Raw genomic sequence first — 16,952 nt, forward strand, 5'->3', positions numbered from 1 at the left:
CCTTCTAGTGATTTTATGGTGTTAGATCTTATGTTTAAGTCTTTAATCCATCTGGAGTCAATTTAATGTAAGGTGTCAGGAAGGGGTCGAGTTTCTGCTTTCTTTATTTTTTAAAGTTTATTAGATTGGATCAACACAGCTTTCTGTCCAGGGTTAATTTTGTCCCACTACTGCAGCAAAATCTTTCTGATTACTTTATCTGCTGTCCTATGAATTATGAAATTTTCTGCTCTGGCTGAAGGCAACAGGAACTATTCCTGACCCATTTTGAGTTCATGGATTGGTTTCTCTAACCCTTCCTTCTTTTCCTGGTTTAGAGTAATGTCCTCACTCACATGTGCTGCATATTTCTCTGCTGAATACTTGAAGGAGACTGTCTACATATCCACAGAGTTCTCTTTGTACAATTTTCTCTTCTCTAGTACTTGATCCTGTGAATTTTGTCTCCTTCTCTGAGACTCTCTGTTCTAGCTCATCTACTCAGGAAGTCTTTGAGGCTCCACCTGACTTAGCCCTCCCTGTACTACCACTTGGAAACTCTTTCCAGGTAGTAAGCTAGGGCAGTTGTGGGGCAAATGTCATCTGTTCCCTGTCTCTCAGTATTCATTGTCCTTTGTTGCCTGATGTCCAGGGTCTTGAAAAGTATCATTTCATATGTTGTGTCCTGTGATTTAGATTTTTCAGGCATGAGATTAAATCCTGTCTTTGTCTGCTTCATTTTGTCTTTAGTAATCTGGGAGTAGCATTTTAATTGGGTGATAGTAGTTCAATGTCTCACTTCCAGAATTGACAGTGTAGAGTGTGGGAGAGCTACTGTTGATTTCCAGAGCTTTGAAACTTGCTGTGATAAAGGAATAGTGTGTTTCTGGTATGCTAGCCAGTGCTTAAGTGGCTAAGATGTCTGGCTTATATCTGTCTATTTCCAGTGTAGAATGTGTGATGCATGAGCATAGAGTGTGTTATTGGTATATTATTCACTATAGAACATAATCCAGTATGTGATAGGGATTTTCTAGGACCCCCTTCTAAGGAGGATCTTTAAAGGACCTTGTTAAAAACTGGTACCAAGGCATAGAAGGACAGCAGTATAATAAGGCTCCATTATTCATGATTTCTTGCATTAGATTTTAGAAGTATCACAAATATGTTTGAGAAATTCTTGTAGTCATTTCTAATTTTCTTTTAAACTCTTCAGACCTCCATTCTCGATGTGGGACTATCTAAACCCATACTAGCACAGAGATGCAGTCAGTAAGTTTTGATTCCTAAGTCTGGAATATTAGGTAAGAGCAAGCATTTTGAATGCATTACCCAAAAGATAAAAAAATTAGTACATTGATTGAGCAGTCTTTTAAAAAATGATTCAATGGTTACTTCTGCAGACAGCTTATTAATAATTAGATGTTTGTTGGTTATACTTCACTTGTGTGTACAAAAAATGTTAAATAATCCAAAATGAGGACGTTTTTATGCCTTATAAAAAGACTTTTAAAGTACGTTTTTGTATGTTTTAAAGAATCTTATACTGTATGTCATTTATATTTTAAAGGGAAAGATACCTACCGAGATTTTCCTTCCTCAAAATGTACACACACACACACACACACACACACACAAATACACAGATAAACAAACATAATTCTTAAGCCATGCTCTATTTTGCTTATATCAAGAAAATGTAGTAGAAGGTATGGCTGATTATTGTAAAGCTATCAGTTCTTCTAAAATTAATTTATTGGCTTAACAAAATTCCAAATAAAGCTGTGATAGGGATTTTTGTTTCTTTGAAATTGACAGAATTATTTTATAGTTTGCTTTGAAAAGTAAACATATGCAAAGAAATAACATTTTTTTGTTTGTTTTTGAGACAGTATCTTGCTCGTTCACCAGGCTGGAGTGCAGTGGCACTATCCTGACTCATTGCAGGCTCAACTTCCCAGGCTCAAGTGATCTTCATGCCTCAGGCTCCAGAGTAGCTGGGACTACAGAAGCATGCCCCACTATACCCGGCCATTTTTTTTTTCAGTAGAGATGGGGTCTTACTATGTTGCCCAGGCTGGTCTCAATCTCCCGGGCTTGAGTGATCCTCACATGTTGGCCTCCCCGAATCCTCTTGTTTAAAAATTTATAAAGCATGCATAAGCAAAGCATTATAGTATCAACACAAGATTGGAAAAATACTGTATAGCCCAAAACTATCCTGTTATATATGACTTACCATATATCATTATGATAAAGGAAGAATCACAAATTGTGGCAAAGAGATTGTTCAGTAAACAGTATTTGAGAAATTGCTTAAATATTTCAAAAATTCATTTTAAAATGCCATCTCTACCATATACAAAAGTAAATTGTACTTACATAAAAGAGCTAAATCTGGAAAAACAGTTACCCTAAAATAAAAGCAACTAAATATTTTGTTGACCATTGGATGGAAAATGTCTCTTTAAACATTAAAATGATGAAGGAAAATAATGCATAAATGATCTATACATTTGACTACGTAAAACTAAGGATTACTGAACATCAAAAACTAGCAGAAAATTGGATAAATATTTGCAGCTAATATGATGGAAAACTGACATTTTTAATATTTAACTGACTTATACCAGTTGACAAAACAGTAATAGAAAATAGGCACAATCATTACTGATAATTCACAAGAAAATAGACTACTAAACATGAAAAACAATGTTCAGCCTAAAAATCAAAACTTAAATTTAAAAAATGATGCCATTTTCACACATTTTGAAAAGGCTTTTTACAGGGCATATTCCATACTATCAAGGATGTGGTAAGACAAATGCTTTCATAAACTGCTGATGGGAGTGGAAATAACCTTTTTGGAAAATAATTTTGTTGTGTATGTCAGGAATCTTTGACTATTTATGCTCCTTGACCTAGTACTTCCTTTTTTTTAAATTTCTTAATCCATTTTGAAGAAATAATCATAAATGTCAGTAAGTTGTACATATGCATACATATTGTAGAATTATTTAAAATAGTGAAAATCTGGCAATAACCTAAATGCCAAGAAGGGGAATGTTTAGGTAAATTTTGGTGAATTGTTATGGTAATATTGTACAGCTATTGAAAACTTTATAAATAAGTTTTAAAGACAGGAAAATGCTTATGATATAATATTAACTGGGAATAAAGGAGGCCACTAAATAGTACTTATATAGTAGCATGATTTCAACTGTATTAAAACACATTCATAGACACATTCACACGCAGATGTGCTTAAATAATTTGAAAAACAGATGGCAAAATATTAAAAGTGCTTAAATCAAGAGTACTGGAGTTTAGGATAATATTCATTTTGTCGGGGGGGATTCATGAGTAGGATGACTAGTGGGTTGGAAAGCATTATTGGTGGTGAACCTAAATTTTTTTTTAGAAAAGCAAACATTGCAGCATAGCATGTGGCAGAAGTGGCTTCTCCCTGAGTTTATGTCTTGGGCCTCCTCCTTTCTAGCTGTGTTATTTTGGGCAAGTTACTTAATTACTCTGAGTTTCTCCATTTGCAAGATGCTCCTAATACCTACCTCATAGAGTTTGGAAGATATAATAACATAATGATTGTACAGTGCCTAGCACATAATTGCTACTTGTAAGATTTTATTTGCATCTATCATTAGGCTTTCCACCAAAACAACTTCATGACAATGTGATAGACTTGCCATTAACTGTAACCTAGGAAAAGTTTTTTTTCCCAATTTAGTTTTAAATAATTTTTATTTAGGGTTTTCTTATGTATTAACTTTCAGAGAACATTATTGTCCTTGTTTAGATGTTGAATAGGCAACTATTATTTTTATTCTTAATAAAAAGTCAAGTTAAAGTGATGTTTTTATACTTTTACCCTTATAATATTCAAATTAATGCTCCCAAATCTTAGATAATGAACAATCTTTGTTTTTCTATTGATCATTTAAAAAAGTAGTTGGCATATCAGAAGTTATTAACTACTCATTCTCTGCAATTTTGCTAGTAACCTGGATCTGCATTGTGAAATGCAGTGGCTATAATTGTAAGTGGACAAGAAGATTGTAAGCTATTATGACATGTAGTTTATGCAATTTTGAGCCTTCTTAACCCAGATGTTTCTTTATGAAAATAACCCATTTTTATAAAAATATTTGATTTTGCCAGTCTGGAGTTCTTGCTAAACCTTAAAAATTATATCTAATGGTTGATTAGTGTCCAATTCTATATGTAAATGAATACTCACTGTGAATGAATTTATATGTAAACCTATAATATTAATACATTATGGTTTTATATATATATATATATATATTTAGTATTTTAAAGTTTACAAAGCTTTTTTCCACATAAATTGATTTGTTTCCTATAACAACCTTGTTAGGTATATACAGCAGATATTGTCCTGTTTTACAGATTTAGAAACTGAAGCCCAGGGGGCTAAGAGACATTTCTTATATTACACTGCCAATGCTGTTTTCAATTTCTTTACTTTTCACTTCATCATAGCAGCCCTATTTCCAGTCATAAAAAAATTGAGTAATACAGTGCCATTACACTCATATACATTACTAACAGAAGAGGCTTGGATCCACCCCTTAGGTTAGAGATGAGTTCAGAATTATGTGTAAGATAAGAGTTACTAATTAAAAAGCTTCTGTCAGTGTAGTAAAAGCTTTGGGTTTGTAGAGCCTCTAATAGTGAAAGTTCTGAGAAATAATAGTAGCCAGCAAAAGAGAGAATGGTAGAAATAGTGGAATTCCCAGTGCTAAAACAAAATACCTTCTATATTTCAAATCTCCCGGGGTGTTACTATATTATAGCAAAATACTAAAATTAATATTGATGTTATGACACTGAGTCACTTTAAAAAGGGTGAATCTTGTGCTATGCATTTAGTGTGAGAAGACACAAATAACATAATGTTTTAGAAAGATTTACATTAAAGTGGTTAATATTGAAGATACACATGCAAAGAGTTTAGTTTCATCTATGTAGAAATCTTATTTCTCTGGTATTGCTAATAATTATGCCAGTCAAATAAGAATTGACTATGCTTATTATCGTATTATTTTCCTAGATTTGTCTGTCCACTCATTTTTAACGAAATGTTTTTAAATATGCTGAATATTGAAAGAAAGATCAAATGATAGATCATTATTTTGTTCTAGGTTCTGTTTACAGAGGAAGATGTGAAATTCTACCTTGCAGAACTGGCCCTTGCTTTGGATCATCTGCACCAATTAGGAATTGTTTATAGAGACCTGAAGCCAGAAAAGTAAAGCTGTATTCTTCTTTTGTATTCACGTTGTCTGTATTTCTGGAACTACTTTTTGTCGTACTCTGTTAGGTCTTTTAAATATTATAGGGAATTCTATATGAATTGTATGAAACTTCTTTGTACAAAGTAATCTTTGTAAGACATACATTGACTTTAAGTTAATCATTTAAAAAATTTAATATATTAAATACTGACCTATCTTAGTTTTATGATTTTTATGTGAATGTTTTATGTAAAATATTTTATTCCATCTTGTTGAATGTGAATTTTGATTTACAGCATTTTGCTTGATGAAATAGGACATATCAAATTAACAGGTAGGCAGATTTTCTTATTATACCCTTAGCCACTTGATTAATATTTTTTATTATTTTAATACAAATTTGTCTAAACCTGTTTTTTTATCTTTCTGAATTTGATTTGACATTTATTCATCTGTTTAGTGAATTAAATGTTATTTAATGGTTAGATGCTCTCAATATGTTCTAATTGTAATATGAAAAAATTGTACATTAGGTACACTTATTAAGAAATGACATTTAGCTTTCTAGGTAACAATACATCATCTTAGTTTGAGTCTAGACAGAAAAATGTTTCACAAGTAGTCATCACGTTTGAAATATAGTGGCAACCTTCCCTCCACCTTCTCTAACTCCTGGCAACCACTTATATGTTCTACATCTCTATAATTTTGTTATTTTGAGAGTGATATAGAAATAGAATCATACAGTAGTCATACTCCTGAGCATTTATTCTAGAAAAATAAAAACCTATATATGAATAAAAACCTATATATGAAAGCCTATATATGAATGTTCATAGCAACTCTATTTGCAATAGCCCAAGACTGGAAATTACCCAAATATCCTTCAAAAGGGGAATGGATAAATACAAACTGTCAGAATTCATGTGATGGCGTACTACTCAGGAGTAAAAAGGAAGGGAAGACCTGTTGAGACATCCAACGACTTGGATGGATCTCAAGGGCATTGTGCTAAATGAGCCAATCTCAAAATGTGTTTTCAATAGATAGTCAATTCAATATTTTATTATTTGAATGTTAGAACAGAGGTAAAATGAAGATTTGGTCTTTACTGATAATTTTAAATAGGTACAGTTTAAAGGTAAGTTGCTTTAAATTCTTGTGTATACTGCATCAATGCAAAAATAAAGTATCAAACTGTTACCTCAAAAGTTGACATAAATATGAAAAAGTTCAAATAAAGTTTAGTGACTCTTACTGATTCATAGCCTGATTCTCTTTTGCATGTACAAAAGAAATGATGTGGGTTCGAAGATACTTAAAGAGGAAAAGTCAAGGAAAATAACAGTAGGGAACAGTAGAGTTTTGAGATTTTTATATAATATATAAATTTTTATTTTGTAGCAATTAAAAAGGTAATTAAAAATTAATTCTTCTTTTCATTTTTGCTTAATAAATTATACCTCTTGTCAGAGGTGAGACAGGGAGGTGGGAAAAAGTAGAAAAAAAGCAACTTTTCTCTCTCTGCTATATTAAGGTTAATTAAGTAAATAATGATGCCAAGTTTATTTGTATTTAGTATTCTCATTTTAATTCTGCTTTTGATAGATTTTAGATACTTAAACTGTCTGAGGAGGGAAGAATAGGTAGGATCAATATTAATTTATAAGCAAAAGACACAAAGCATGTAACAGGAAGAAATGTGATTTATAATTTTCTTTTTTTTACAATTCAGTTTATTTTTCTTACAATGGCACAAACATTTCTTTTAAAGAATGTATACAATAATGAATATTAGATAATTTACAGTTTTATGATTATAACCTAATTCAAGATTTTATAATGAGTAGTACATTTATGGGTTTACTCTGACAGTATTCCAATGAGGTTGGTGAAAGTATGACCATTCACAGCAAGTATTTTAACCCATTTATGCCTAAGGCTGCAGTTTTTTGAATTTTTGCAATCAGACATTGATGATGACCTTGAGCAGTAGGATATAAATAGTGTTCCTGTAGTGGAACACTAGGCATACGTTGGTTTAAGAGTTTTTTTTACAACGTTTCCTTTAATTTGTATTCTTTATCTCTCTTTCTCTTTAATTTGTCTTTGCTTTCTTTCTTAACCTCCTGTGTATCTTTCCTCCCTCCTACATGTCTCTTTCTATTTCCTTCTTTGCTTCCATTTTGAATACTACAGTAAAAAATACCAGATTGATTGCAATTTGCCATTGATACCAGGGGGCTGTGTGCAGGCTCTTGTGATTTTGGAATGTCTCACCTAGGGAGAGTCTTTGCTAGCATTCTGTTTTCCAACAATAATTGCAGGAAAATGGCAATGCTTTTTTTTTTTTTTTTTTTTTTTTTTTTACCTATGTACTTTAAAAATTCTCCATACATAAGGAATGGGCCTAATATCTGGAATGACAGGCTACTCTGAAATTACAAGGGACTATAGAAAGATTCCTGTTATAACTGTGCTTTGGGTCTGATTGGCTTCATTCTGAGATTTTCATTGTTACAGCAGATCAGTAGAATGAGAGTGGATATCCCCAAATATCTACTTCCTTGCTAATATATTATTTACATTATTTGTATTATAGATTATTATAAGACTTAAGTTTTTTTCTGAAATCCTTCATCCTTCCCATAGTCTATATAAAATCCCTCCCATAGCCTATATAAAAATAACTTTGTAATATTTATAATATGACTTGTCTATTTAGAAAAAAATATTTAATCATATCCTATTAAAAAGTATAACTTGAATACAGAATTTATTTGAACTATGATTGCTATAATCTGTTGCATTTTTAAAATTTTACTTTTCTAAGAGACAGAGTCTTACTCTGTCACCCAGGCTAGGGGGCAGAGGCATGATCCCAGCTTATTAGAGCCTTGAACTCCTGGGCTCAAGTCATCCTTCCACTCCAGCCTTCTGGGTAGCTGGGACTTCAGAAACATGCCACCACACCCAGCTATTTTATGTGTGTGTGTATGTGTGGAGATGGAGTCTTGCTGTATTTACCAGGCTGGTCTTAAACTCCTGGCCTCAAGCAATTTTCCTGCATGGCTTCCCAAAGTGCTGGGGTAACAGGTGTGAGCCACTGTGCCCAGCCTATAATGTGTTATCTGAGAGACATAATTTAGAAGTAACTTCTATAAAGAGAGGAGAAGAAAAATGTACAGTAGTTAGAAATGTAAATCACATAGTACTTGAGCTGAGTATTTAAGAGAAAAATGTGTACTTGAGAAAGTAATTCTATGTAGTTTTTATAGTTACTTGCAAATTAATCACTGAGATTATTTTTATTTATAGTAAATACTCATCAAATTATTGTATTCTGAGTGTGCTTTTAAAGTTTAAAGTCTTATAAAACAGTCATTTAAGATTACAAAGATGTGAAACACTGGCCCTCAAACATACCTCCCAAAATAACCTTTCCATTATATAGTTGAATTCTACATTTTGTTTTATTTTCAAATTAGTGATTAGGAAAAACCACTGTATAACATATGGATTCTCTAATCTTATAGCTAGTTTTATAGTTGTACAATTTTTGTCAGTTCATTGCTGAGCAAGTTATAGTTGTTAAATAACAGTTTAGTCAGAAATAGTATGGCAAAGGAACTCTGTGAATTGGCATAAATGTCTGAAAGGTAACAGAAGAATCGGAAAATTCTTTTCTTTCCCGCCTTCTCTCTGGAATGGCCAAAGGAACCAGTTTTCTTCTCTACAAGCTATGTTATATTCAGCTGAACTGACCTCAAAGACTCTATGTTAATTATGTTTACTTTTGTAAATGGAATGTACAGAGTTTACAAGTTTCAGTATACAGAGAAAGAACATAGTAGCACAGCGAAAAGATTTTTAAAAATTAAACTGAAAGTTAAAATACATTAAGCTATTATCTAAAGATATGTGATTTTTTTTTAATTATACTTTAGATTCTGGGGTACATGTGCAGATCATGCAAGATTGTTGCATAGGTACATTCATGGCAAGGTGGTTTGTTGCCACCATCCCCCCATCACCTGTACCTGACATTTCTCCCCACGTTATCCCTCCCCTACCCTCTCTCCCACTATCCCTCCTGTAGCCCCCACAACGGACCCCAGTGTGTGATGCTCCCCTCTTTATGTCCAAGTATTTTCATGGTTCAACATCCGCCTATGAGTGAGAACATGTGGTGTTTGATTTTCTATTCTTGTGTCAGTTTGCTGAGAATGATGGTTTCCAGGTTCATCCATGTCCCTAAAAAGGGCACAAACTCATCAGATGAGTTTTAACATATGTAAATTATACTTTCATCTTAAAAATAAAAAAACTATAAGCCCTATATTGCTTGTTTACAATAAAATATAAACATTAACATTTAATTCAAGGTCCTCTCAAAACTGATTTTCTAACTATGCTCATTATTTTCATTAAATTTAATAAATATAGGGCTTATAGCTTTTTTATTTTTAAGATGAAAGTATAATTTACATATGTTAAAACTCATCCTTCTGATCTCTTTTGGTAATGGGACTATTCTCTCTTGACTGCATCAATGTCAGTGTCCCGGCTGTGGTTATAGTACTATAGTTTTACAAGATGTTACCATGGGGGACACTGGGTAAACAGGATTTCTGTAGATTTTCGTGTAACAGCATATGAATCTGCAATCATCTCAAAATATAAAGCTTAATTTTTTAAACTATTTTTTTATGTATAGTTCTGCAAGTTTTGACAAATGCATACAGCCTTGTAACTATCACCAAAATAAAAATATGGAACAGTTCCATAACACCACCCTACAAATTCTCCCATTATAAGTCAATCCTCCCTTTACCCCAAGCCAATCACCAGTCTACTTTCTGTCCCCATTATATATGCCTTTTCCATAATGTAATTATGAACAGAGGCATAGAGTATACAGTCTTTTGAGACTACATCATTTAATTAGCATAGGCCACTTGAGATTCATCCATATTGTTGGCTATATCAATGATTTTTTTAAATTGCTAATTAGTGTTTCATTTTATGGTGCTACCATGATTTGTTTATCCATTCCTCAATGAGGAGGCATTTGAGTTGTTTCCTGTTTTGGGCAATGATGAATAAAACTACTGTAAACCTTCATGTATAGGTTTTTTGACCATAAATTTTTATTTCACTTAACTATATATATAAGGAGTGAGATCAGTTGATCTATTTAACTAACTGAGAAAACTTCAAACTGATTTCCAAAGTGGTTGTAACATTTTGCATACCCACCAGCAATGTCCAGTGGATCTGTATGCTCACTAGCGTTTTGTATTGTTGGTATTTTTTATTTTAGCTATTCTAATAGTCATTAAGTAGAATCATCATGGTTTTATTTTGCATTTCTCTAATAACTAATGACACTAAACATGTCTTCATGTATTTATTTCTTTGAAGAAGTGTCTATTCAGATCATTTGCCCATTAAAAAATGGATTCTTTGTTTGCTTTTCTACCTAGAATTTTTTAATTTTTTTAATTTTTAATTTTGTATTTTGTGGGTACATATGTATATATATTTATGTATTACATGAGATATTTTGATATAAGCATATAATGCCTAATAATCACATCAGGGTAAATGGGGTATACATCACCTCAAGCATTTATCTTTTGTGTTACAAGCAGTACAATTATCACTTTTAGTTATTTTAAATGTGTAATTAAATTATATATTCATCCTCTTGTGCTAGCTAGTATTAAGTCTTATTCTTTATACTTTTGGCACCCATTATCCATCCTTCATCCCCTAAGTCCCCTCCCCCTGTACCCTTCCCAGCCACTGGTAACCATCCTTCTACTCTCTATTTCTACGAGTTCAATTATTTTAATTTTCATCTTTCATAAATAAGTGAGAACATAAGTTATTTTTTTGTGCCTGGCTTATTTCAGTTAACACAATGACCGCCAGTTCCCTCCATGATGCAGATGACAAGTTCTTATTCTTTTTTATGGATGAATAGTACTCTGTTGTGTGTAAGTGCCACATTTTCTTTTATCCATTTTTCTATCAATATGCATTTAGACTGCTTTCTTCTCTTGGTTATTAAGAACAGTGCTGCAGCAAGCATGGGAGTACAGATGTCTCTTCATTGTAGTGATTTTCTTTATTTTACATATATACCCAACATTGGGAATAATGGATTTCATGGTAGCTCTATTTTTAGGTTTTTTTGAGGAATCTCCTAACTGTACTCCATAGTGGTTGTACTAATTTACATTCCCGCCAACAGCATATGAGTTTTCCTTTTTCTCCACATTCTCACCAGCATTTTTTTATTGCCTGACTTTTGAATAAAAGCCTCATTTTAGGGAGAAATTATGTCTCATTGTAGTTCTGATTTGCATTTCTCTGGTGATCAGTGATATTGAGCACTTTTTCATATTCCTGTTTGCCATTTGTATGCTTTCTTTTGAGAAATGTCTATTCAGATTTGGTGTTCATTTTTAATTGGATTATTAGACTTTTTTCTATAGAGTTGTTTGAGCTCCTTATATATTCTGGTTATTAATCTCTTGTCAGATGGACAGTTTGAAAATATTTTCCCTTATTATTATTCTGTGAATTGTCTCTTCATGTTATTGTTTCCTTTGCCCTGCAGAAGCTTTTTAACTTGATGTGATACAGTTTGTCCATATTTGCTTTGATCACCTGTGCTTGTGGGCTATTACTTAAGAAGTCTTTGCTCAGTCCAATGTCCTGGCAAGTTTCTCTAGTGTTGTCTTGTAGTAGTTTTATTGTTCAAGGTCTTAGATGTAAATCTTTAATCCATTGTGTTTTTATGTTTGTATACAGCAAGAGCTAGAGATACAGTTTCATTCATCTGCGTATGCATATCCAGTTTTCTAGCACCATTTATTGAAGACCCTGTCCTTTACCCAGCATATGTTCTTGGAACCTTGTTGAAAAGGAATTTACTATAGATACATGGATTTATTTCTGGGTTCTCTATTCTGTTCCCCTGCCTAATATTTCTGTTTTTCTCACAGTACCATCTTACAATAGCTCTGTAGTATAATTTGAAGTCAGATAATATGATTCCTCCAGTTGTTCTTTTCACTTAGGTAGCTTTACCTATACTGGGTATTTTGTGGATCCACATAAATTTTAGGAGTTTTTTTTTCTATTTCTGGGTAGAATCTCATTTCTATTTCTGGGTAGAATCTCATTCTATTTTGAAAGGTATTGTGTTTAATCCATAGATTGCTTTGGGTTGTATGGACATTTTTAACAATAGTGATTCTTTCAATTCATGAACTTGAAGTATCTTTCCATTTTTTGTGTGTCTTTCTCAATTTCTTGCATCATTTTCTTATATTCCTTTTACATGTACTCTTTAATTTCTTTTATCAGTGTTTTATAGTTTCATTGTGTAGATATTTTACTTCTTGGTTAATTACAAGGTATTTGATTTTATTTGTGGCTATTGTAAATGAGATCACTTTCTGGATTTCATTTTCAGATTATTCTTTGTTACCTGTAGAAATGCTTCTAATTTTTGTGTTCATTTTGTATCCTGCAATTTTGCTGAGTTTCTTTGTCAGTTCTGATAGTTTCTTGATGGAGTCTTTAGGTTTTTCCAAATGCAAGATAATACCATCTGTCAAAAGGGATAATTTAACATCTTCCTTTCTCATTTGGATACCCTTTTTTTCTTTCTCTTGTCTGATTCCTCTGGTTAGGACTTGCAGTACTATGTTGAATGACAGTAGTGAAAGCAGGCATCCTCGTTGTGTTCCAGGTCTCAGAGGAAGTGATGTCAGTGTTTCCCAATTCAGTATGATATTAATTGTGGGTCTGTCACTTATGGCTTTATGTTGAAGCTTGTTCCTTCTATACCCAGTTTTCTGAGGGTTTTTATCATGAAGAGACGTTGAATTTCTTCAGTTGTTTTTTCAACATCAGTTGAAATGATCATGTGGTTTTTGTCCTCTATTTTGTTGATATGATGTATCATATTATGTGATTTGCATATGGTGAACCATCCTTGCATACCTGGGACAAATCCCACTTGCTCATGATAAACAATCTTTTTAATGTATTATTGAATTTAATTTGCTAGTATCTTGTTGAAGATTTTTGCATTCTTATTCATCGTAGATATTGGCCTGTAGTTTTTTTTTTTGTTGTATATTTGTCTCGTTTGGGTATCAGGGTAATAATTGCCTCATAGAATGACTTTGGTAGTATTCCCTCCTGCTCTACTTTTTGGAGTATTTTGAGCAGGATTGGTATTAATTGTTCTTTAAATATTTGGAGGAATATAGCAGTTAAGCCATCAGGTCATGGGCTGTTCATCACTGGGAGACTTTTTTTTTTTTATGCACCGCCATGCCTGACTAATTTGTTGTGTTTTTAGTAGAGACAGGGTTTCTCCATGTTGGTCAGGCTGGTTTCAAATTCCCAACCTCAGGTGATCCATCTACCTCAGCCTCCCAAAGTGTTGGGATTACAGACGTGAGCCACCACACCTGGCCGATCTTGGTAGGTTTTATGTGACAAGGAATTTGTCCATTTCCTCTAGATTTTCCAATTTATTGGGATGTGGTTGCTCATAGTAGCCACTAATGACCCTTTGAATTTCTGTGGTGTCAGTCATAGTGTTTCCTTTTTCATCTCTAATTTTACATATTGGGGTCTTCTCCCTGTTTTTCTTTGATATTGTGGCTAATGGTTTGTCGATTTTGTTTATTTTTTAAAAAACTAGTTTTTATTTCATTCATCTTTTACATTATTTTTCTCATTTCAAATTCATTCATTTCTGCTCTGATATTTATTATTATATTTTCTTCTACTAATTTTGGGTTCAATTTGCTTGCTTCTCTAGTTCTTTAAGTTGCATCATAAGGTTATTTAAAGTTTTTTTTCTTTTTGATGTAAGCAATTTCAACTATAAATTTCCATCTTAGTACTGCTTTCACTGTATTCCATAGGATTTGTTATGTTGTATTTCTATTATCATTTGTTTCAGGAAATTTTTAAATTTCTTTCTTAATTACTTCATTGACCCTCTGGTCATTCAGGAACATATTGTTTTATTTCTATGTGTTTATATAGTTTCCAAAATTCCTCTTGTTGTTGATGTCTAGTTTTATTCAATTGTGGTCACAGAAGATGCTTGATATTATTTTAGAGTTTTCAATATATTAAGACTTGTTTTGTGATCTAACATATGGTCTATTCTTGAGAATGATCCATGTGCTAAGGAGAAGAATGTGTATTCTGCAGCCTTTGGATGAAATGTTTTGTAAGTATCTATTAGGTCCACGTTTTCTATGGTGCACATTAAGTCTGATGTTTGATTGTTGAGTTTCTCTCTGGGAGATCTGCCCAATGCTGAAAATGTGGTGTTGAAGTCACCGGCTGTTATTGTGTTGAGTTCTATATCCCTCTTTATCTCTATGAATATTTGCTTTATATATCTGGATGCTACAGTTTGGGGTGCATAGATACTTACAATTTTTCTATCTTCTTACAGGATTTACCTCTTTATCATTATATAATGACCTCCTATTTCCCTTCTTATAGTTTATGTCTTCAAATCAATTTTGTATGATATAACTACTACTCCTTTTTGGTTTCTATTGTCATGGAATATTTTTTCCCATTCCTTTATTTTTAGTCTATATGTATCTTTATAGGTGAAGTATGTTTCTTGTAGGCAACAGATCATTGGGTCTTGTTTTTTCATGGGTTCATCCAGTCTATGTCTTTTGATTGTTTAGTCCATTTACATTCAGTGTTATTATTAATAAATAGGGACTTACTCCTACCATTTTTTATTTGTTTTCTGGTCATCTCTTCCTTTTTTCTTCCTCCCTGCTCTCTTTTACTGAAGGTGATTTTCTGTGATGCTATGATTTAGTTTCTTCCTCGTTAATTTTTGCATATCTGTTGTATGTTTTTCAGTTTGAGATTACCATGAGGCTTGCCAATATGATCTAACCCCTTGTTTTAAACTGGTGGCAACTTAACACTGATTGTCTAAACAAACAAACAAACAAACATGAAAAAATCCTGATAAAAACACTACACTTTGACTTAATTCCCCCACTTTTTAAGTTTTTATTGCTTCTCTTTATGTCTTATTGTACTACGTTTATGTTTTGAAAAGTTGTTGTAGTTATTATTTGATTGGCTCATCATTTTGTCTTTCTACTTAAGAGGATTTGATACCCTACAATGACAGTTAATAATATTCCCTGCACTTTTCTTTGTGCTCACTATTACCAGTGAGTTTTTTACCTTCAGGTGATTTCTTTTGCTCACTCACATACTTTTCTTTCAGATAGAAGAACTCCCTTTAGCATTTCTTATAAGACAGGTCTAGTGTGGATGAAATCTCTCAGTTTTTGTTTTTCTGGGAAGGTCTTTATTTCTCCATCATGCACGAAGAATATTTTGTGCCAGTTATACTAGTGTAGCATTATTTTTTTTTTCAGTGCTTTAAATATGTCATGCCACTACAAGGTTTCCACTGAAAAGTATGCTGCCAGGTGTACTGGAACTCCCTTATGTTATTTCTTTTCTCTTGCTACTTTTAGGATACTTTATCCTTGAACTTTGGAAGCTTGATTATTAAATGTCTTGAGGCAGTCTTCTTTGGGTTAAATCTGTTGGGTGTTCTATAACTTTCTTGTACTTGTATATTTATTTCTTTATCTACATTTGGGGCATTCTTTGATAGTATCTCTTTGGATACACTTCTTACCCCTCTTTCTCTCTGTACTTTCTATTCAAGACCAGTAGCTCTTAGATTTGCCCCTCTTAGGCTATATTCTAGGACTTGTAGTCATGCTTTATTTATTTTTTTAATTTTGTCTCCTCTGCATATTTTCAAATAGCCTGTCTTCAACCTCACAAATTATTTTCACTCCTTGATCAGTTCTTCTATTAAGATACTATCATGCTTTCTTCAAAATGTCCATTGCATTTTTCAACTCTAGAATTTCTACTTGATTCTTTTTAATTATTTTAATCTGTTTATTAAAGTTATCAGATAGAATTCTAAATTCCTTCTCTTTGTTATCTTTAGTTTCATTGAGTTTCTTCAACACAGCTATTTTGAATTATCTGTCTGAAAGCCTGCATATCTGTCTCTGCTTCTCCAGAATGGGTTCCTGCCTCCTTATTTATTTAGTTCATTTAGTGAGGTCATGTTTTCCTGGATGGTCTTGCTGCTTGTAGATGCTTGGCAGCATATGGCCATTGATTAGTTAGATTTATATTTTGGTCTTTGCACTCTGGGCTTGTTTGTACCTGTCCTTCTTGGGAAGACTTTACAGGTATTCGCTGGGACTTGAACCCCAAGCCCAATAATACTGTGGTTTTATAGGCTTCTAGAGGTACCACATTGGTGGTCTTGGATAAATTTTGGAAGAATTCTCTGTATTACCAGTCAGAGAACCTCGTTCTTTTCCCTTATTTTCTCCCATACACATGGAGTCTATTTCTATGCTGAGCCACTTGGAATGGGGATGTGGTTATGCAATCACCTCGATGGCCACCACCACTCAGACTGTACCGAATCAAACCGGAAGTCAGCACGACACTGGGTCTCACCCATAGCTCATTATAACTACTACCTGGCTGAAACCTATGTTCACTCAAGGCCCTAGTGCTCTACACTCAGCAGATGGTAAAGCCAGACAGGTTTGTGTCCTTCCTTTCAAG

The 16,952-nt window shown here is 33.0% G+C and overlaps 1 protein-coding gene across 5 annotated transcripts in view; it reads left to right on the forward strand.

Moving 5' to 3' along the window:
- Positions 1 to 16,952, forward strand: part of RPS6KA6 (ribosomal protein S6 kinase A6) — a 140,444-nt gene that overhangs the window by 52,914 nt on the left and 70,578 nt on the right. For all 5 annotated transcript variants that reach the window (XM_012470806.2, XM_064362771.1, XM_064362780.1 and 2 more), the window contains 2 exons: positions 5,160 to 5,266; positions 5,549 to 5,586. In XM_012470806.2, the coding sequence (XP_012326229.2) occupies positions 5,160 to 5,266; positions 5,549 to 5,586 (145 nt within the window). The remainder of the gene's footprint in view (positions 1 to 5,159; positions 5,267 to 5,548; positions 5,587 to 16,952) is intronic.

The sequence above is a fragment of the Aotus nancymaae genome, unplaced genomic scaffold (genome assembly GCF_030222135.1).
Source record: "Aotus nancymaae isolate 86718 unplaced genomic scaffold, 86718_ANA_hifiasm-v0.15.2.pri h1tg000004l, whole genome shotgun sequence".
Taxonomy (NCBI): domain Eukaryota; kingdom Metazoa; phylum Chordata; class Mammalia; order Primates; family Aotidae; genus Aotus; species Aotus nancymaae.